General features: G+C 46.7%; 2 protein-coding genes across 6 annotated transcripts in view; one reads left to right on the top strand and one right to left on the bottom strand.

The window, feature by feature from the left end:
* Positions 1 to 1,662: 1,662 nt before the first annotated feature.
* Positions 1,663 to 4,946, top strand: LOC114235901 (speedy protein E5-like). The gene is made up of 7 exons (XM_028162638.2): positions 1,663 to 1,707; positions 1,984 to 2,038; positions 2,127 to 2,273; positions 3,782 to 3,840; positions 4,180 to 4,265; positions 4,619 to 4,793; positions 4,887 to 4,946. The coding sequence occupies exons 1-7, from the start codon at positions 1,663 to 1,665 to the stop codon at positions 4,944 to 4,946; spliced, it is 627 nt and encodes a 208-aa protein (XP_028018439.1).
* Positions 4,947 to 9,265: 4,319 nt separating this feature from the next.
* Positions 9,266 to 21,931, bottom strand: part of ANAPC1 (anaphase promoting complex subunit 1) — a 102,623-nt gene continuing 89,957 nt past the window's right edge. Inside the window, exons 47-49 of one of the 5 annotated variants that reach the window (XM_057558011.1) lie at positions 19,138 to 19,272; positions 13,494 to 13,621; positions 9,266 to 12,485 (exon numbers count right to left, since the gene is read on the bottom strand). In XM_057558011.1, the coding sequence (XP_057413994.1) occupies positions 13,506 to 13,621; positions 19,138 to 19,272 (251 nt within the window). In that variant the 3' untranslated portion in view covers positions 9,266 to 12,485; positions 13,494 to 13,505. Of the gene's footprint in view, positions 12,486 to 12,531; positions 13,083 to 13,102; positions 13,622 to 19,137; positions 19,273 to 21,931 lie in introns of those variants that run through there. The other 4 variants (XM_057558010.1, XM_057558009.1, XM_057558008.1 and 1 more) reach the window with 4 other exon arrangements.

Here is a 21,931-nt window from a genome sequence, read left to right on the forward strand (position 1 = left end):
ATTTGGAATCATTAATTGGTTAGATGAAACACAAGATGAGGTTCAGAGGTAATACTGGGGTAAGAGGAAGTGATCCCAGTGTTCAGGCTGGGACACTAACTCCTTCCTCCTTGAGGCCCACAGTCTTTTCCTTGAGAGCCTTTTATAAACCAAAGAGCAGGTCCTGATGGAATGGTGTGATGTCATCAGTGACTCATGGCAAGGGCTCCGGAATCTCGGAAGCCATTTGATCCCAAACACTTGGCTACAGTCAGTGCTCTTCTCACGCTGTTGTGAGGCTGCATTCTGGGAAAGGGTGAGGGCCTAGATCTTGAGGGAGCTTCCAGGTGCTTACTTGGGGTGGGCGTCACTCTCTTCTGTACTAAGGTGAGTCTTGGATCCTGAACTATGTTCCTCCAAGCTGTTGCAGGGGATGGGGAAGGGATCACCTGTGAACCTCCAGATGAGTGACTGGGATGCAGTAGGAATACAAATAGGTCTCGAGTTTGGGGAGAAAAGAGAACAGGAGGGGATGTGGGCAAAAGGAGAACGAAATGAATATGGGGGAAGGAGGAGAGACAGTAAAGTGACTCTACAGAGAACTCGACCTCGAGAGCCCCGGGAGCATGTGGACACTTTGTCACCCAGGAGGAACACTGCCTTCGGAGGCGGCAAGTGGCACTGGCCTTCTTGAGGGGGAACTGCCTCAATCAGCTTCCGGGGCCATTTCGGAGAGGCCTGGGCTACTCTGGTCAGATTTTTGCCAGGTTGGATTGCTGTAACTTTATAGTGGTTCACAGGGATATTTAGGCAGAGCCAATGACATAAGCGTGTAAGGTGGGCCAGCTCAACCCTAATGGAAATGTGACTGAGGCTCAACTATGGCTGCCACCAGCCTTCTTCCCCTGAGCACCGCTCAGACACGAGTTCTAATCCCAAGTCCAAAGAGCTCTAGCCACGGTCAAGGAACAAATCCTAGACAAATTAGGTCAGCATTTCCTCATCTGTAAACAGGCAAGTTACACACCTTACCTCACACCTCCTTGTAAGGATTGAATGAGGTAATCCCAATGCACTAATCAATATCTGAAGTTTACTAAGCAATTACTGTTAGCTAATGTTATTGCCATTTTAATTATTATTAGGTCTCACAAGAAGCAGGTTAAGCGGAAAGAAATGGCCTGGTCAGAATCAAGTTGGTTTCTTTCCATTTTTTTGTATCCAGAAAAGACAGGATACCCCTCTGAGCTCCACATCGGCTGCCTCAGAGACTGCTGCAAGCCCACAGGACCCGGCAAAAAAGAGTCAGAGGCAAAGGCAGCGCATGGAAGGGAAGCCAGGTGTGTGTGGTCATTCACACTTATCCCTGCTCTCTGCATGAATGAAGGTGATAGATCATCATGGCTCCAGCATCACTTCTTCTTCCCTGGACTCTCATGAGTGTGGGTCTGCAGGGCAGGGGAAAGGGTGTCCAGGGTGAGACAGGAGGTCACTCTCTTGTTCACCTTTGTAGTTATTAAAGACATCGATGACCAGAGAGTTTCACATTTGTCTCCAAAGAGGTGCCCCCCAGGCAGAAAGACCCATGGAAAGAGGCAGAAGAGAACAGTTTTTCCCTGGCAAAGAAAGGTAAATATTAATTCAGTTCCTACCCTCCTTTATAGATAAAATGCAAAGGGGGTGATGGCCATTCTTATCCCTTCAGATGTCACATGCAACATGCTCAAGGTGAGTGAGAAGCAAAGAGCACAGTGTTTCCCAGGTGGGTCCCTCCCGTGATCACACAGGGTCCTTCCTCTCTCCTGGCAGCTGCTCAGGATGGGAGCCCTCTGGCCTCCAGTTCTGCCCCTCCAGAGGCTGTCTCTGAGCAGAGAACCAGGAGGATGAGAGGCCAGAAGAGGAAGAGACTGATGGATGTCAAGGGAGGTGTGGTGTCCTCAGCTTCCTTGGCCCTGAACAGAACATCAGTTACTGCTGAGTAACCACTTGTTGTCTTGTCCTCAGGAGGCAGGGTTCAATCTTCAGGGTGAGCTGCAAGGGAAGACTCAGGACCTCCCAGGTGGGTCAGGTCTGTGCTCACACAGAGTCTTGTTCCTGCAGCCGCCCAGGAGAGCAGCCCCTGGCCTCCGATCCCACCTCCTCGGAAGCTGTCTCCGAGCTGAAGTCCTGGAAGAAGCGCGGGCAGAGGAGGAACATGTGGACCGTCAATCATGTTGAGGGAACGAAACTCAGGATGAACAAGAGAAGATCCAGTTATCGTCCAGAAGACCAGGAGGCCTTCTACCAGCTGCTGGGTCTGTGCTCTGAGCCGGTGGAGTGTCAGGTCCCTTCTACACCGAGGATCCCAGAGGCTCCGGGATCATGGCCAAACCTCCCCCTGGGGCTCAGAGCTGTGAGGTGTCCAGGTGGCATAGAAGCAGATCACTCTGTTTCCACAGTTCTACTGCGGTGCTGATGGGTTTTCATCTGAGACAAGTTATTGGAGGGCGAAGAGAAAAAAGGACTCATGGTTGAGTCTTCAATTATCAAGACATTTTAGGACAAATCAAGGGAGGAATCCCCTGCCCACATTTATTCCCTCCAGTTAAGATTTTAGAGATTAGTGATGAAAGGACAAACTAGATCTCGCTGCCTTTATGCTCAAAGTGGGAGGAGACCAAAAAAAATTACAGAAATAAGTTGCTCTCAGCCAGTGACAAATGCAGAGAAGGAAAAGGCAATGACACCTAGAGATGGGCTGTGAGCAAGAGTAGGAGAGCTTTGTGACACAGATACTCAGGGAAGGTCTGCAGAGAAGGTGATGTCAGGACCAGAGGCAGGACCGAGTGCGGCAGGTTGGGGGATGGACACGGAACTGACGCTGCCCAATGCAGCACACACTAGCCACATGCAGTTCTTCAAATTTAATTCTACGTGAGTTAAAATAAACTTCTGAAATTCAGTTCCTGGTTCTCGCCAGCCACATTTCATAAGCTCAGTAGCCACACACGGCTAATGGCTACCGTACTGGACAGCAAGCTACAGAATATTTTCATCATCACAGAAAGCAATGCCCTTCCGGGAGCCAGGCGGCCTGGACAAGGGTCAGGGAGGGCGAAAAGATCCATGACCCCTCCATCCTCCTGTCTGGGTAAATGTCATTGTCCGGGGCAAGGTGTGAAGGACAAGGAGGACCTGGCATTCTCAGGCCATCACTGGAAAATAGCACCTCCAGGGCCAACTCTAACCCCAGATGAGCCTGCTGGGGCCAGGGGAGGCCAGGTCATTCTCAGCAGGAAGTGAAGGGGTCCAGGAGAAGGAGGGTAGACTGCCCAGTGGCCCCCCACCCCCGCCCAGGGGGGTATGAACTCTCCACTGCCCACATAGGATGCTCAGTTATCAGGTGGGGCAGGAAAGCGTTGCACAGTCACCGTATGATGAAGTGACAGGGATGTAGTGCCCAGAGGCCCAAGGCCACAGCCAAGCTTTGGCTCGAGGAAAGTTATGCTAAACTTTGAGAACCAGTTCATATCTCTTTATGAAACACACATACCCACCCATGTGTTGAAGATTAAATAACAATAGCAAAATCCCTGCCCCACAGTTGAGACTCACTCTCCCTGGGTCAATGGAAGGAACAGCTTTGTCACTGTTAAGGCTCTGAGCCTTCCTGGGGGAAGAGAGCTGACTCTACTTCCTGAAACAGAGGAACTGGGAGAAGTTTCCAGTTCTCCTCCTCCCTGTGAAATGTCCCACAACCCCAGGCTCCCTGCTCCCAGAAGGGCTGCTCCAAGGCCCTCATCGCGTCTCCCTTCCTTTACAGAGGACCCTGTTATCCAGAGCTTCTTGGAAGCTGATATTTTCCTGAAAGTGTCTGACAAGGTACTCACAGCACTACAATTATGAGGGACCAAGGGGTCCCTGGGGGTGGGGACGGAGGACAAGGTGTCTGCCTGAGCAGAAGCCCTGGAGAGACCCGCCCTTGGTGCCAGAAAGGAAGAAAGGACACACTGCCGGTGCCCCGGCCCTTGGGCATCTCCTCCCTGGCCTCCCGTCAGCTCATCTCCGCATGTCAAAGGGCCATGAGACCCTTAGCAAGGCCCACCCTGGGTGGCTTTCCCACCTGGCCTCTGGATGGGGGCGGGGCGCGTGGCCCACTCAGGACACTGGCCCTGCCATCGACCCCTGGCCACCCCTCCCCCGCCCTCTGTCTCCACGCAGTACCTGCTCTCCATGGTGGTGGAGTACTTCGGGCGTGTCGGGCTGCCTGGTCACCTCTACAACAGGATCCACTTCTTCCTGGCCCTGTGAGCAATGCCCGAGGGCCCCGAGTGGTGGTTCAAGGCCCTCAAGGGGTCACATGGTCAGAGGAGGGGAAGGCAATGAGGAAGGTCCTGGGATAATGAACGTAGCCAGGAAACACCATTTGCTGCCCAGAGACTGAGGGACCCGAGGTAGAAAGTCCCAGGGAAATGGCTACAGCCAGAACCTTGACCTGGGCCGGGCACAGCATGGGCCCAGCAGGCTTGGTGCTGAGGATGGTCCTGCCCTCTGTGGGCCCGGGTGCTCCTCCAGGGTGACCTCAGCAGCCTCTCTCCACTGTCTCGCCTGAGAGTCCTTGTGGGGGCCGGGACCAGCGAGCCCTCTTTTCTGATGGCAGCTACATCGCCTCCGACATGGAGGAGGACAACCCCACGTCCAAGCGGAGCATCTACCAGTTCCTGCTGGGCAGGGAGCACTGGCCAGACCTCTACAAGGAGTTCCTCAAGCTGAAGGTGGAATTCTTCCATGCGATGGGGCACCGAGCCTGGGTCACCCCGGATTTGTGTGAGGAGGTCTGTCGGGGATGAGGGCCGGGGAGCGCACCCCAGAGGTGGAGGGGCTGGGCCCCTCCTCCAGGCGCTCACCCTGCTGTGCTTCCCTTTCAGATCCAGGCCCAGAACCCACATCACTGGGTCTGGAGTCGAGCGCGCCAGTGCGCCCCCTAGGTTCCCAAGGAATGGAGCAGGGGCTGCAGGTGGTCCAAGTGAGTACTGGGCCTCCTGGTGGGGACAACCCCACCCCGTGCCCTGCAGTCACCTCCAGGGCTGGTGGTCACGAGGAAGTGCCACTGCATCCCTTACTGCACGGTTAGCCTAGTAAGGGCTCTGAGAACTCCCACGGTACAGAAAGTAATTACTGTGTTTATACAGAAATTCTCCAAATGGATTCAATTATGGAATCATTTACTATGCTATACAAGGTCCCAATTTGTATATCAATTTCTTTTTTTTCTTCTTTTTTAGGAAAACTCTTGGAAATGCTGAGCTAAGTAATGAATGAAAACCTCTGCAGGGTTTTGATCTGAGTTGCATTTTTAAATATAAATACATGAAAAACACTGAGGTCACCCTTTCTGGAAAAGGAGCCATTACCATGGTGGCTCTTGGGAGAAAAGAGAACGATTCACTCCAACACGTCATCACAGGTTTTGTGCGCTTTGCTCGCACTTGTTGCAAGCTACCCTGAGCGGGGCCCCTGCAGGACGTGTCAGGGTCTAGCCTCACGTGGACGCAAGGAGCTCCTAGGGCTCTCCGGTCTCTGAACAAATAGGCTCGCTGGAAAATAAAGGAAACAAGTACACATGCAGAGCTGTGAGGAAGCCCGTGACAAATGACACATGCACAGAGACCGATCACCTGACTAGCATCACATGCTTTAGCATTTGTTTTCCTTGGCTTAAATTTCATTTTTATGTGTGGATTTACTTGAAGTGGAGGGAGACCTTCTGTGAAATGCATAAGGAACCCTTTGCTTGGGCAGATGGCTGTACTAGGACAATCCTGTGAGCTGAGCCCCCCACCCTTTGTCTCACTGCAGGGCCCCATTCTGACACCAGGAGAAAGAAAAGGAGAGAGAAAAGCAGGGCAAGTGTGTTTTGAGATAAACCGAATTTGGTATGAAGTTTCATTCATCCCCCAGGTTTTTATTTGAGGACCAAGAATATGTCAGGACTACATATTCCTACTGTATATAGCAGGAGTCTCAAAATTCGAAAGAAAATAGTGTTTTTACTACAAAAAGAAAAAAAGAAAGAAAGAAAAACATCCGGGGCCCCTCCTGGATCTGGTCACTCATAAGAGCGATGAGGGTGACAGCTGATTTTCCTGGGGCCCCTGTCCTACACGCACCTTGTGCTGTGGTGCTGACAGCTTCCTCGCTGGGGGGTCTGCCTTCCACTCTGATCTTTCTCTCTTTTCCTGTAGCTCCCGCCCCCCTCTCCCTCCCCCACCACGGGGCCTCCAGGCAGCCGTAGAGGGACAGCACTAGGCCTCCAGCTCTCCTCAGGCCCGCGGACCATGGCAGCCCGAACCTGGGGTGTCGAAACCAGCCAGTGGCACGATGGCCGCCAGCCTTCCAGTGGGTGTCAGCTGACAAAGGCCCTGACCCCTGAGTACTCTGGAAGGGTCTAGCAGTAACATGGAGGGGGGCACCCAAGGGAGACAAGAGACCAGAGCAGGAGCCTCCACAGAGACCGAGGATGGGCAGAGGGAGAAGGGACAGAAAGTCAGGAAGAGGGCTGGACCACCAAGGAGGAGGAACCTGAGAAGAGCCCAAAGAAACGACTAGAAGGTAGTGAGGAAAAGAGGCGGAGACAGGAAGGAGAGAAACACATGAGGAGAGAGGAGGGCAATCAGCATCTAATCTGCTGGAGAGCAGCCTTATCCAGTGAAGAGATGGGACATTTCAGCCGAAGGACTGAGGGAAGGCACGGAGAACATCAGTGGGCCGACCTAAGGCTGACACAGAGTGGGAACAGAAGCGGGGAATCGTATGCTATCGTTCACTCTGACATTACAGAAATAACCCAACCTTCAAACTCAGAGAAGGGAGAGAGCAGGGGAGGGGCTCATGAATGCTGCCTGGGGGAGAGGTGGGGAGGTGCCAGGGTGCCATCAAAGCTGGAAACAAGACAGTGGAAGCCGAGGTAAGGAAAAGAGGGATTCAAGGAATCCTATGAAGGTATTAGTGTTAAATGCAGTCACAAAAGCACGAGCCATTCTAAACGCCAAAGTCATGAATACAACAAATTTTGAGAGCAGAGAAAACAGACCAAATAAAGATACACAGTAAATATAAGAAGTGAGGTATAAATATAGAAATATAAAAACTAGACACACCTTAGACCACATTATTAATAAATCTGAACTCACTACTAAAAGAAAAAGATCTTCAGATTGAATCACAAAGCAAAACCCAGCTGTGTGGTTTGTAAGAGCTTATCCTTAAATCATCAGAGCTGCGAGGGGTACACCAACAGACATGCTCAACTGAGAGTAGGAACTGTGATTTTTACACCAAGGGAAGGAAAATTAAGGCTCAAAACCCTTCAGAGACCGAGAAGGTCACTTGGGGTCAGGGTGGTGGGTCCTGGGGGCACCTGTCCAGCATTAAAGGCCATCCCAGGGCCTGGGCTGGTCCACTGCAGCTTGATTTGCTCAGTGATGTTCAGGTTTACAGCTCTCTATATGTATAGCCCCTTTAGGTAGGAAGTTTTACTACTGGGCAGCTGCTATACAGTATTACCGGGTAATCAATGCAATTGCCAGACAGAAACTATCTAGCTCTTCGTCTCTCTTTTTTCCCATGGAAATGTCTAATTTTGCCAAGAAATTTCTGGTAAGGTTCCCAGGAACCTCACAGTCAAGTCTTATAAAAAGCCGACTCCTTTCAGGAAGCAATACAGTTGTTCAACGCTCTCTATCCCATGAAGGTTTAGCATTTCCTTCAAGTCCTCGAAACTTCCAGCAGCAGAGGACCATAGTACTTTTCGGTCTGTGACACCCAGTCTGTGCTGCCCCAGAAGGCCAAGGTGGAATGGAAGCAGCTGGGCTAAGGGTTGGTTCTCTCCTCAGGGTGGCCGCTGAGGGGCAAACCCAGAACCAACAGGACTGGGCAATGGGCCACACTATGTCCCCATCCACACACCCGTGACTCCGTCCCAGGAAGCCTGACACCAGTGGGGCCAACCCCAATGCGTTCCAGTTACTCAGCTAAAAGGTCGCCCATTCTTCCTTTAGTCAGAGAGGCCCCTCGGCGTGTCAGGGGAAACCCAAGGCCACTCGGGGGGTCACTGCTACTGCAGCACTGAGGCTGGTACCATTTGGGGGAGCTGGTGCAAGGATTACAGGACTGCAGAGAAATCTGGGGCTTTCGGAGAACAGCCGAGTGTCTGACAATGGAAAAGGCAAGTGAACAGCACTGGGAGCTCAGGGGAGATAACCAAGGGGCTGGAAACTCCACAAGCAAAGCCCAGGGGAGAACAAGTGGCGGGGACTCGGGACGGGCTGTGTTCACATCTGGGTCATTACATCCCACACAGCATCACAGGGTCTGCTCAGGAACCCAAGCAGAAAAGGTGTTGATACAGGGAAGCAGATGGAGGGGTTTTTGGAGCAGAGGATGAAGAAGCCCCAACAAATCTCCAGAAACTCCAGGGCAGGGCCCCCGGGCAGAGCTGGTATTAACGCCCTGCTGCCAGGTATGCACCATCTGCCCTCGTGTCCGCCTATAACGGCTTCGCCTCCTCTCCCACCTCCCGGTCTTGCTTGGGCATCTCTCGCTGGTACCTCCCAACAGCACACTCTTACCTGGTCCCATATGGGAAACATAGGTGGAGGCTAAGGAGAGAGGAGGAGGTGGTGAAGACGCCGAGTTGACAGCCAGGCCCCTCACAGGGCACAGGGGATGACCTACAGGTGAACCAGTGCAACAGAGTGGGGGTGGAGGGAGGTGACCAGACGGCACCTGCGCCCTCCTCTGGGGACCTGCAGAGATTTCATCGCCTGAGGGCTGGAGCTCCTCTCATCTACATCTTACGGGGCAGGAGACTGCAGCCAGGGATGCTAATTACAGTGGATCTGCTAAGGATTCTTCCTTCAACTCCAGAGTTATACACATTTACCCAAAATATCTTCTTAATCTCTGAAATGGTACAGTAAGCAGAATTAAAATATTCTGGATAAGTGAAAGATATGCACACAAATAAACACGCATGAAAGGGAAACAAGTGGCACCAACTAGCTTCCAACCACTGTCCCTGTGACGAGTCCCCCAGTAATGTGACTCCTCAGATCAGGATCTGGCACGTCTGGGTTCTGAAAGCACACGGTCCACAGTGTCCCAAGGCCCTGCACCTGCACATAAGACTCAGGATGGCCCCACTGACTACGGAGGCAAGGCGAGACACTTCACACCTGAGTACTGGAGTAAAAGCAGTGGAAATTAAGAAAGAACATGTGCTTATTTACAGATTTTCATTGCTTTTATTGAGCTTAGTATAAAATTAATTCTTTTCCTAAATTTCCTACTTCATGTTTTAATGTACCATGGAAGAAATATTTTCGGCTAAAAGAGAAAATTTTTAATTACGATAGTTGTTGTAATGACCAAGAAAGCAACACACAGGCTAATTCAATTAATCTAATTCCAAGAAATTACACAAAGGCCTTTGTTTTTCCAAAGATGCACAGAGAAAGGAAGAGTCAGTGTGTCTGCTTTTTAAAGGTGTTCATAAACTCTGCCTGGTGCAACGTCCTTGTAACTTACATTTAATCGGCCTCTTCCTGAGGGTCTACTGGACCAGGAAGAAAGGCAGTAATGGACCAGGTTCTCGGGTAGAAACAGCGTGTCTGGGCGCCCAGGCTTGTCTGGGCTGTGATGGGGAGCGGTGCGGACTTGGGCCAGCCACTCCTCCCTGAGCCTCCGGGTCTCAGCTGTAGAACGAGGGGCAGGACCAGATGCCACCTGAGGGAGCTCCTGGTGCAGCTGCCTGATCGATGGGCTCTCCTTGTCTGGGGCCTGAAAGTCCTGCCCTCTGAGCAGCCCCCACTTTCCATCCCAGCCTCACTTTCACTCAAGAACATAAGATGGAGCAAAGCAAGAGGATGGAGAACAGGCAAGTCTTCCTTATCCACAGGCAAAAATCAAGGATGTGGTTTTAGGGGCTCTTCTTTTATCAAAAAAAGACTTTTCGGAAGCTTGTGACTGTAATGAGAAGCAACCAATGTATTTTGGAGTAGGGGGAACTTGGCCTTGGAAGCAGGAAAACACAGTCACCTGGGAAGCTTTGGAACCAGTGTGGGTATCTGCCGGGCGCAGTAAGTGCTGACAGAGGCCTCCACGTGGAGGAGGTGTTTTCCTGACCTCACCTCTGCTTCCTTCCACTGCTGGTTAAAAACTGCAGACACAGGGGTACAGAGGTGACCAAATCCTGTCCCCTCCCCCATTGCTTAACTGGAGAGATCTTCATACAGTGAGGCATTTTCCCCAAAATTTGGTCAGTATGAGGATGGGGAACCCAGAAGAGAGGTCCCCAACCCTGTATGAAGGAGGCAACAAAGTCTTCCTGGTTTGGTCTCAGATTGGTCCACGGCCTTCAGTTTCACCCAGTTCCAACATCCTCTCCCGGCCTGGCCTCCTCCCGTCGCTCAGACTGGGCTTTGGCACGTGCTTCCCTTGGAATCGTCACAAGTCCATTCCTCTGACAATTCCTGCCTCGGCTCCCACAGGCTCTGGCTTCCAGTCCAATGCCGGCTCCCACGCTCGGGCCTGTCTACAGCCCAGCAGGCTTGCCGGCCTCCCACCAAGCGCGTTTGCACACTGACCACCAGGCTGAGAGATGCGAGCCCCCCTCCTTCCTGCCTCCTCTAGGATGTCAGGAGATCCCCTAAGCTGGGACATGCCCCTCTCCGTATGCTGTGAAGTCAGCTGGTTTCTAGACAAAGGGTGAGGAAGTGGCTTTATTCAAGTAAGATTACGCAGCACCAAGGAGAAGTTCTGTGAGGCTTACACCAATGGTGTCCTGCTGCTAAGGCCTGGCGTCTATGCCTCAGAGCTTCCCACAAGTTCATGCCTTCACTCCTTTGGAAGACACTCGAGCGAGGAGCACAGATGCCAGCATCCGTCGGGGAAACAGTAATAACCTGAGTGTGTGTGTGACTGTACTGTTTCTTTAATTATGTCCATCTATGGAGGCAATGACATGCATTTCCATCTGTGTGAGCAGAGAACATGGATGGACAAGTGAGGAATCACACTGTGACAGACATTACCAGTACTCACCAGTGTCTAGTTCTCCCCTTTGTGAAAGAACACTTACAAGGTAGAGCAACTTATTTCGTGCCAACAGGCTGTAGCCAGAAGTGACATGGGCCACTTCTGGGCCAAAACACTCAGAGCTGGATGCGTTTCTCCAGCTCTTCTCTGCCATGGCTGTGAAGAGGCGAAAACGTTCTGGATGGTGAGAGCCATACTCTCAAGATTTTTTGAGAGCCCACAAAGAGGTGGCATTGACTTCTCTGACGATCCTAACGTGTTTGCTCAGGAGCAGACTGTCCAGACATCATCTGCGCTCGGGAGGCCCAAAATATAAAGGCAGTGCTGTTTCCAGCCCATCTGCAATCTTCCATCCTGCTCTCTCCCTTAGAAAGCCTGATTTTTGCTTTTGTTGACAACATTCCAATGACTGTTCTCCTTCGTACACAAGAGTTCATACGTGTGCAAATAACTCAAGTCATTCTTCAATCAGAGAAAAGCTTAGAAGTTATAAACAATTGAGAGTGAAGACAGAGACAGCTGCCCAATACTGAGTTCTTTATACCCTGATTCAAATGGAATTTCCACCATCTACCATTTTAATTTTTTTCTTTTATTTTTAATTAGAAGAAAAAACTCTTTAAGTGTGAAGGAAGCACATTTCACCCTCCCAATCAGCCACCTTGCCTATGCTTCACACGCAGGGGCAAGTCCCGGGGCGGGCACACAGGTGGAACAGTGAAGGTCTGAAGAGAACCACTGATGCCTGCCTTCCGGACGCAAGCCCCCTCTGCAGGAGCAAACACCACGTGGGTTTTTGTCAAACTCTCAATGGAAGCATTTGTATTTGCTTTCATTTTTACTTTTAAAGCTAAACCCCACAATTCAGGGTGTGGGAACGTGAAATCACTGGGCGGGCCTCGCAGCTTCGACCAGTTTACGGTCCCACCGGCCATTCGGGAGGCAGAGGGCAGGAACATCAGTATCTGGACAGCAGGGGGCCTTCTTCTTCCTGGACTGGAAACCTGAAGCTGCAGACACCTTCATACGCATCCCTTTCCTCAGCATCTGGTCCAGAAACTTGATACAGACGTATGGTTCTCTAAATCCTGGGTGGAAATGAACTCTTTTTTTTTTAAATAAATTTATTTATTTTATTTCATTTATTTTATTTTTGGCTCTGTTGGGTCTTTGTTGCTGTGAGTGGGCTTTTCTCTAGTTGCGGCGAGTGGGGGCTACTCTTCGTTGCGGTGCGCAGGCTTCTCATTGCCGTGGCTTCTCTTGTTGTGGTGCACGGGCTGTGGGTGCGCAGGCTTCAGTAGTTGTGGCACACGGGCTCAGTAGTTGTAGTTCGCGGGCTCTAGAGCGCAGGCTGAGTAGTTGTGGCACACGGGCTTAGTCACTCTGCAGCATGTGGGATCTTCCTGGACCAGGGCTCGAACTCGTGTCCCCTGCATTGGCAGGCAGATTCTTAACCACTGCGCCACCAGGGAAGCCCCTGAACTTTTATTTTAAAATATAATTTCTGTTTTTTTTTTTTTTTTTTTTTTTTTTTTTTATTTATGGCTGTGTTGGATCTTCGTTTCTGTGCGAGGGCTTTCTCTAGTTGTGGCAAGCGGGGGCCACTCTTCATCGCGGTGCGCGGGCCTCTCACTGTCGCGGCCTCTCTTGTTGCGGAGCACAGGCTCCAGATGCGCAGGCTCAGTAATTGTGGCTCACGGGCCCATTTGCTCCGCGGCATGTGGGATCTTCCCAGACCAGGGCTCGAACCCGTGTCCCCTGCATTGGCAGGCAGATTCTTAACCACTGCGCCACCAGGGAAGCCCCTGAACTTTTATTTTAAAATATAATTTCTGAAGACCTCTCTGTAGTGGAAATTTCTTATTTTCTCTATTTAGAGCAGGCTTCATGTTGGGCAATTCTTCATTAGGGTATAAATCTCCTCCTGTTTAAGATGATCGATCATACTATGAGGATGCCTGGCACTGTCACAGGATGCATGAACTTACTTTAGACAAGACTATGGTGATGCTAAAAGCCCTTCGTTGCTGCAGAAAGTAAAACCATATGACAGAGCTTCTTTAAAAACTTTGCATTTCTAAGCATAAAGTCACTTCACCTGAATCACCATAGCTGAGAGATTTCAAAAACTAATATCCATTTCAGCCCCCACTGCTCTACTCTCTGAAACCCCAAACTAAAGTAATCATCAAGAGTTTTGAAAACAAACCAAAAAATTTTATTTACAAAAGTAAAATTTCACTCATTTTTATATTCTTATAATGTTAATGCCAACAGCAACAGAGTCTCTGGGATATTTAAAACCCTTGATTTTAAAATACATTGAGGTTTGTGCAGCTCATTTCCCCCCAGTTATATTATAAAACTTATAAAGGTTTCTTTAGCTTTGCTGTTTGGTCACGTTTTTGTGCAGAAGTCACGTTTCAGGGTAGGCTTACCACCAGACATGATCACATAAGCATTGGCTGTGGATTCCCAAGAAGCAAAGGAGCCAATCTCAGTAAAGCTCGCACTGGCATCTTCAGCTGTTTAAATTTGAAGAGGAGTTCTGCAAAGCTTGTGTTCCCTAAAGAAATGGAATTGGAGGGAAGGGGTCACATATCTAAATAAATTCAGCCATACATCCTCTTTCAAGGAAGCTTCAGACACATATTCACATTTCAAGCCGGCGTTCTTCCCTATGAAAACAATCACTGCAAGATAATATTTAAACTATGAATTTCCCTAATGCACTATAGGGTATGATTTGATATAAAATTTTAATTTATCCATTCTGTACTACAGAAACTGACCTGTAACCATATGTGAAACTATTAATACTGTTTAAATACATATATTACTTAAATATAATTAATAAATGTGCCCATCTATCCTCAATTACCATAATCCATGCACTTAATAATTTACCTTAAAAAAAAAGACCTAGGCTCAAAATGAGTAACAGAGAAGTTAATCTAACGCCTCTTCCTCTAACAAGCAATGGTTCCCAACCTTGGTCCAACAGAGGCTGATGTAATTTATGTGGAGTACAGCCTGGGCACCTGGAGCTTTGAAAGCTGCCCAGGTGATTCTGATGTGCAGCCAAGGTCAAGAACCACTGCTCTAAAGGGACGAAGGAAGTGTATTACCTGCAAATTCTATTAAGCATCATCTTCCTCTTTCCCTCCATCCCCACCACATGCCACTGTCCACAGTTCCCTTTCCTCAGCCCCAACATATACACATACATGATCCCGATGAGTCTCTAAGCCACACGCATCCTAGTAGACATGCAGACAGCAGAGTGTACAGGTGGGTCATATGATCCCATGAAGATGGACAGAGAAGAGTCTCATGATATGAATCGAGTGGCTTTCTGATAAAAGCATAACTAACACAAGAAAGAGTTGTAATGCTGCACAGAATATGAAGAAAGCAACTATTTCTCTTTAGTATTTCCTTTCATTGACTCTGCCAGTAATCTGTGAATTAAATGTGTTTAATAAACCTCAACAGGAATTAAGACAAATTTCCTATTTAATTGTTATACACAGTGTTCCCAAGACCTCGCTAAAACTCAAAGACAGAGAGCAAATACATATGAGCTATGGAAAACATCTCCAATGTTCTGATACACTGTGGACTCTAACAGACCATTTAGACTTTTTTTTTTGGCCACAACACATGGCATGAGGGATCTTAGTTCCCTGACCAAGTATTGAACCCTCACCCCCTGCAGTGGAAGCACAGAGTCCTAACCACTGGACCACCAGGGAAGTCCCCAGACCATTTAGACTTAATGCGACTATCACTATGGTTAGGTTTAAATGTATCATCTTGCTATTTGTTTTCTATTTTCTCTGTCTGTTCTCTGTTCCCCCTTTTCCTCTTTTCCTCTCTCTTGGACTGAGTACTTTTTATGATTCCACTATAGCTCCTTTATTGCTTATTAGCACTAACTCTGTTTTCTTATCTTAGTGGTTGCATTATGATTTATAGTATCATCTCTATCACAGATTACCTTCAAGTAAGATTATACCTCTTCACAGGTAGTATAAGAGCCTAACGGCTGTAATTCCATTTCTCCCTGCCCAGCCTCTGAGCTATTATTGTCATACATTTTGCTTTTCAGATTTTACAAACCCCATAGTACACTGCTATTATTTTTATAAGTCAATTATCTTTAAAAAGTATTTTTAAAAGAAACAAACCTTATGTATATATCCATGTAGTTACCATTTCCAATGCTTTTCATTCCTTTGTGTAGATCCATATTTCAATCTGACATTATTTTCCTTCTGCCTCAAGGACTTACTGTAACATTTCCAGTAGTGTGGGTCTGCTGTTGATGAATTCTTTCAGCTTTTGTGTGTCTGAAAAAGGCTTTATTTCATGGTCTTTTTTCTTTTTTTGAAAGATATTTTTGCTGGGTATAAAATTCTAACTAGATAGTGTTTTTCCTCTGAGTCCTTTACAGATGTTACTCCACTAATTTATCACTTGCATTGTTTCCTATGAAAAATATGCTATCACTCTTATTTTTGTTTCTCTGTAACATGTCTTTTTCCTCTGGCTGCTTTTAAGACTTTTTATCATTAGTGTGGCGCAATTTGGTTATTATGTGCCTTGGTGCAAACTTTCTTCATGTTTCTCAGGCTTGGGATTCATTGAACTTCTTGCATCTGTGGACTTCAGTTTTCATTAAACTTGTAAATTTTCCAGCCATTATTTCTTCAAGTATTTTTTTCTGTCCCTCTCCCCCCATTTTTCTCTTCTTCAGGGACTCCAATCTCATGTAAATTGGGCCCTTTAAGTCCCAGAGCTTACTCCATTTTTAATGTTCTGTTCCTTTTTTTTTTTCTTTTTTTCTTTTTGCATTTCATTTTGGATAGTTTCTAATGCTATGTCTTCAAACTCACTATTTTTTTTTAATTCTGCAATGTCTAACCTGCTATTAATCCCATTCAGTGTGTTTTTCTCAGAATTATAGTTTTTATCTCTAAAAGTTCAGTTAGATTCTTTTTATATTTCCATATCTCTTAATGTTTTGAAATACAGAATAAGGTTATAAGGAATGGAGTTATAATAACTGTCTTAATGTCCTTGTCTGCTAACTAACATCCATGTCAATTCCAGGTCAGTTGTAATTGATTTCTCACCTCCTTCATTATAGGCTGTTATTTTCCTGTTTCTTTGTATGCCAGACATCATGAATTCTACCTTGGGTGCTGGATATTTTCGTATTTCTGTATTCTTGAGCTTTCAGAATATAGTTATATTACTTGAAAAGCAGTTTGATCCTTTTGTGTCGTGCTTTTAAGATTTTTAAGCTGGGCTAAAATATTTTAGTCTAGGGCTAAATATTTCTGTTTAGTCTGTTTAGTCTAGGGCTAAATATTTCCCATTGTTGAGGCAAGACCACACTGAGTACAGCCCCTTAAATTGTGAAGTTGTGGGAACAGACACTGTTCCTGAACCTGTGCAAACTGGTTCTCTCTAATCCATTAGGACAGTTCTTCCCTCAGCCTTGGGAAACTTCTTCATATGCATGTGCTGATTAGTAAGGACTCTTCTGATATTTGAAGGGGACCCTCTGCAGACATCTGGCATTCTCTGTGTGTAGCTCTCTCCTCTCTGGCACTCTATCATGTAAACTCTAGCTCCTTTGGCTCCCTGTACTCTCAGCTCCATCACCTCAACTGAAGGAGTCTTCCAGGCTCTTCCTGGGTTCCCTCTCCCTCCTTCACAGTCTGGAAACTCTCAAGGCTGTTAGCTGGGGCAATCGCAGGGCTTATCTCATTTGTTTCTCATCTCTCTGGGATCACTCTTCTTCATTGCCTGATATACATCTCAAAAGCCACTGTTTAATATGCAGTGTCCAGTTTTCTTTGTTGTTTTTTCAGCTTGTTTATTTTGTGTTGTTTTGTTTTCTTGTTTCAGGCAGGATAGTAAATCAGATCTCTGTTACTCCATCCTAGATGAAAAAGGAAGTCTATGCTTTAAAATTTTTTTCCTCTTTTATTTTTAGTAGCTTGACTATTATGCAACTAGGTGTGGTTTTCTTTGTATTTATCTTGCTCAGGGGTCACTGTAGGTTGATGTCCATCATCCATTTTTCAAAATTCTTAGCCTCTGTCTCTTTAAATACGGCTTCTATCTCATTTTCTCTCTCCTCATATTCTGGGATCTCAACTACATGCATGTTTGACTTCTTCACTGCGTTCCACATGTCTTTTACTCTCTTTTCTGAATATTCCATTCATTTTTCTCTCTGTGCTTCAATCTGTTTATTTTCTACACACTTGTCTTCCAGTTCATTTATCTGTTGTGTCTAAAATGTTAATTAATCTACACACTGAATTCTTTTTTCTTTTTTTTTTCTTTTTTCTTTTTTTTTGCTGCACCCGCACAGCTTACGGGATCTTAGTTTCCCGACCAGGGATCAAACCTGGGCTCCAGGCAGTGAAAGCATGGAATCCTAAGAACTGAACTGCCAGTGAATTCCCTATATACTGAATTCTTAATTTTAGTTATATTTTTCAGTTTTAGAACTTCCATTTAACTCTGATTCCAGATTTCTGGTGAAATTCTTTATCTTTTCCTCTATTTTCTTGGAAATATTAGTCAGTTATTAGTCATAGTAACTCCAGATACTGGAGTTATGGAAGTCTGATAACTCCAATATCTGGATCACATACAAGTCTGTTTCTTCTACCTTTTATTCCTATTATGTCTTTTAATTTTGATTCAACACTGATACTATGAATTAAAAACTGTAGAGGTTTAAGACATATTTTCTTCCTCCTATACAGGTTAATTTTTCTTCTATCAGGGAGGTAGCATGCAAGCAGATCTCCTCAATTCTGCTCTAGGCTAATTTTAGGTCTGGTCTGTTTCAGTTTTACCCTTCCTGCTAGGGCTTGGCCCTGCTACTGCTTCATGTGAATGGCTGGGATGCTTACTAGAGCCACTCTGCCTTGGCAGGCCTTGAGTACCGCCCTTTGTTTCCTTGGCACTATGCTGTTGTTGAAATCGTTGCCCACATTTTTAGCCTCCTGGTTTCTGCTAGATTTCTTGAAGTTTTATCCTGCACATGTGCAGGTTAAGATTTGGCAAATGCCTCAAGGGAAGAGTGCGTCCAGGTTTTTGAGTTATTATTCCTCTTGTCCCCTCCTATCTGGGATTTTGCTCCTCAAGTTCTAGTCCTGGGCAATCATTAATCCAACCTCTGGCTCCTCTGCCCAGTAGCACTGCTGCTTTTTGCTGGGACTCTCCTTCTTGTAATGAATTGACATGCCTCTGGGAGAAAGCCAGAGTAAATATGGAGCTCCTCAAATGAGTCTTTTCTCTCAGGAATTCTTGTCTCTCAATCAAGTCTGGCCACTATGGTTGCCACCAATTCCTTTAAACTTTATGTAGTTTGTCCACTTTTATATTTGCTTTTGTAGGAGAGTCAGTCTAATGCGAGCAATTCCACTGTGGCCATAACTGCAACAGAAGTCTCTAAACAGTGCATTTTTATCTGAGGTTTTCAAAGCAGCTATAAATCAGTAATATCATTAAATTTTAAGTTTAAATGATTAAATGGACAAATTTTGTATCTGATTCCATATTCTGAAAAATACAGTCAGATGCTAAGATTTTAAACTATTATGAAAACATTCAAATGTCAATACATACAAAATTAGGCACCTGTTCATTTCAAAGCTTTATAATATTAGAAATTAATATTATATGTTTAAAAAAAATCCAAACTGAAAACCCAAAAAATACAGAAAAATAACTTTAATAAAAATCAATTAACAGAGTAAAAGAATACGAACATTTAGTTTATTAGTATATACTGGTATCTGAGGCCCTGTGAAGAATCCATCCTCTTCTGAACGTAAATAAAGGATTATGCATGTGTAAAATTCAGATAGTTTGGGTTTTTTTTTTTTTTTTTCCTTCCAGAAAAAATTCTCAGCAATAACACCCAAACATGAATGAAGCCAAAAACCTAACCGGAGAAAATAACTCAGTTTATAAACACCTCCTAACAAGAAACTAAACCCATCAGCGGGTAATACAGGTACTGAAAAGAGGATGTAGACGTGCAAGTACCTTCTAGTCCTATAGACGGCAGGTGCCGCGGGGCTGGCACTGAGTGGTAGACGAGGAAACAGGCCAGCATGCTCAGCTGCGACTCCTCGCAGGGCTGCCCGTTGAGGTAGGCGTGCACACACCCATCACCCCCAGCTGTGAGAGAAGCACACATGGAACAGAACCAATCGATTACAGAACTGAGAGGCACAAGGACCTCCTTCTTTTTATTATTTTCTCATCAAGAGTTCATTGAGCACTTACCATATACCACCCAGGTCCTGTGCTGGGCATTAAGGCTACTGTGGTAAACCAGACAGAGTGCCCGTCACTGCAGAGTTTAGAGTGCTGCGGGGGACGGAGATACTACATACCTAACGATGTAAACAAATGCTAATCGTAAATTATGATGAGTGCCATGAGGGTGCAGTGGTCACCATGGTCGTCTCCCCAAACACCCATTCTACCACCCTTCCCTCCACTGTCACATTTGAGGGGACTGACTGCAGCTCCAGGACTGGATCCTGATTTGTCTTGGCCGGAGGTTCTCAAACTTTAACAGGCATCAGAATCACCTAGAGGACTGATTAAAACACAGATGGGTGGGTCCCCACAATTTCTTGGATGGGGCCAGAAAAACTGCATTTCTAACGTGTTCCCAAGTGATCCCACTGTTGCTGCTCCAGAGACCACACCGTGAGAACCACTGGTCTGGGACAGTCAGGGCAACCCCACTCCCCCGACACTGTGACTGGTTCAAGGACAGGCAGACCTAAGCCATTCAGAGAGACACTCTGCCCCGGGGATTGATTGAGGAATGTGCACGAGCTCCAGTGCAAGCCAGAGACACAAGGAGATGCTTGAGAACATGTTTGCTAGAGGCTTCTGGGAAACAAATTCCTCCTTCTTATGGCAAAGCTCCTGGAAGCAACTCTGTTCTTCCTCTGAGTTGGAGGCAAGGAACTGTTACAGTCAGCTCATTGCCATCAGAAAGAAGTACTCCGAGGATAAAGCCATGGCACAGAGTGTCACTGACGGAGCCTCAGAGAAACGGAGCTGGAGCCACTGGAGCGACAGCCTGCCCTAACTGTGGACTTCCAATTACAGAAGTTTATAGGTGCCCTATTGTTGGAGCCAGGCTGAGCCAGGCCTTCTGCTACTTGCAGACAAAGGCATTTTGATACAGAGAAAAAGGCTGAGAGAGAGAAAGAGAGAAGTAAAGATGGCAGGAAAGCTGCCTGAGGCAGTGTGGTCTTGGAAGGCCTGTGTGGAAGGGGCATTTAAATGGAGGCTGCAAGAATGAGTATGAGTTGGGCAGGCAAAGAATGAGAGGGAAAAGGTTCTCGGGAGGGGAAGCAGCACATTCAACAGTCCCGTGGTGAGAAAGAACTCCATGCTTTCGGGGAACTGGAAGGGACCAGGGTGCCTGAGTGGAGTTTGTGAGGAGCAAGTGGTATACAAAGAGGCTGTAGAGGGAGACACGAGGCCTTGCTGGTCATGCGGGGCCTGCTGGCCACATGGTACAGATTTTTTTCACAACTGAATCAGCAGCCTTTGCAAGGTTTTAAGCAGAAGTGTTGGATCTGTTTACTCTTTGAAAGACCATTGTCAGTTGACTAGAGACAGTGAGAGGGAGATGAGAATGAAAAGCAGGAAGACTTGCAGGAGGCTACAACAGTCATCCAGGCAAGAAATAATCATGGTTTGTTCTAGGATAGGAGCAGCAAAATGTGGACAGAGTTAGGAGATATTTAAGAGTTAGGACTGAAAGGATGTGGTAATGGACTGGCTACCGCAGAAGAGAGGAGAGGGAGGGAGAGGAAGGGGCAAGGATGACTCCCAGAAAGGTAACGAAGGAATGACAGTGAAATAGTGATGAAACTAAGAAAGAATGGTCGGAGGGTTTCTTTTAAAAAAAAAGAATTGGGAAAGTGGGAAAGTGTGCCGTCGCAAAGGTCAGGGGAGGTCTGTTTCCATAAGAACGAGACGGAGCGACAGGAAGACTACCAGGAGTCCACTGAACCCGACACGAGGATGTTAGTCTGGTGGGAGTGGGAACGTCTGGGGGTGGCAGCAGGAGGGGTGACGAAGGAGGCCAGAAGAGACCCTGCTGCGGCAGCTTCTCGAGAGAGGAAGGAGAGAACGCGGTCGCTCACGGGTCCTCGTCAATGACTTTCTCATGCCTACTGGCTTTTTGTTTCACCGATTTTCTCTACACTTTTTCTGCTTCCAATTTCACTGATTTCAGCTCTTATATCCTTGCTTTGGGTTTATTTTGCTTTTCTTTCTCTAATTTCTCGAAGAACTTAGATTAGTGATTTGAGACTTTCCTACTGTAAGCGTTTAGCACTATAAATTTCCCACTTTAGCAGGAAGACTTACACTACAAAATTTCAAAATTTACTCTAAACCTACAGTAGTTAGGAAAGTGTAGTACTGGCATAAAAACAGACATACAGATCAATCGTACAGAATTGAGTCCAGAAACAGACTCACACTTATACAGTCCACTGATTTTCAACAAGGGCTCCAGAGCAATTCAATGAGAAGGAAAAGTCTTTTGCACAAATGGTCCTGGAACAACTAGATATCCATATTTAAAGTTAAGAAAAAAGAAAACTCCTACCTCATACCAGGCATAAAGTAGGAGAATATATCTGCAAAACATATCTGACAGAGCTTGCAGCCAGAATATGTTAAAAACTCCTACAACTCAATACTCAAGACAGCCAATTTTAAAAATGGGTAAAGGTTTGAAAAGACACTTTGCAAAGGGTATATATGAATAACGAACACATGCAAAAATAATTAACAT

The sequence above is a fragment of the Balaenoptera acutorostrata genome, chromosome 12 (assembly GCF_949987535.1).
Source record: "Balaenoptera acutorostrata chromosome 12, mBalAcu1.1, whole genome shotgun sequence".
NCBI lineage: Eukaryota > Metazoa > Chordata > Mammalia > Artiodactyla > Balaenopteridae > Balaenoptera > Balaenoptera acutorostrata.

Bases quoted from the DNA above. Each gene is read 5' to 3' on its own strand.
- LOC114235901 (XM_028162638.2), top strand. From the start codon at position 1,663: ATGGCCATTCTTATCCCTTCAGATGTCACATGCAACATGCTCAAG. The intron at 2,039-2,126 runs GTGGGTCAGGTC...CCTCCTCGGAAG, and splicing joins GAAGACTCAGGACCTCCCAG to CTGTCTCCGAGCTGAAGTCC. The intron at 4,266-4,618 runs GTGAGCAATGCC...TTCTGATGGCAG, and splicing joins ATCCACTTCTTCCTGGCCCT to CTACATCGCCTCCGACATGG.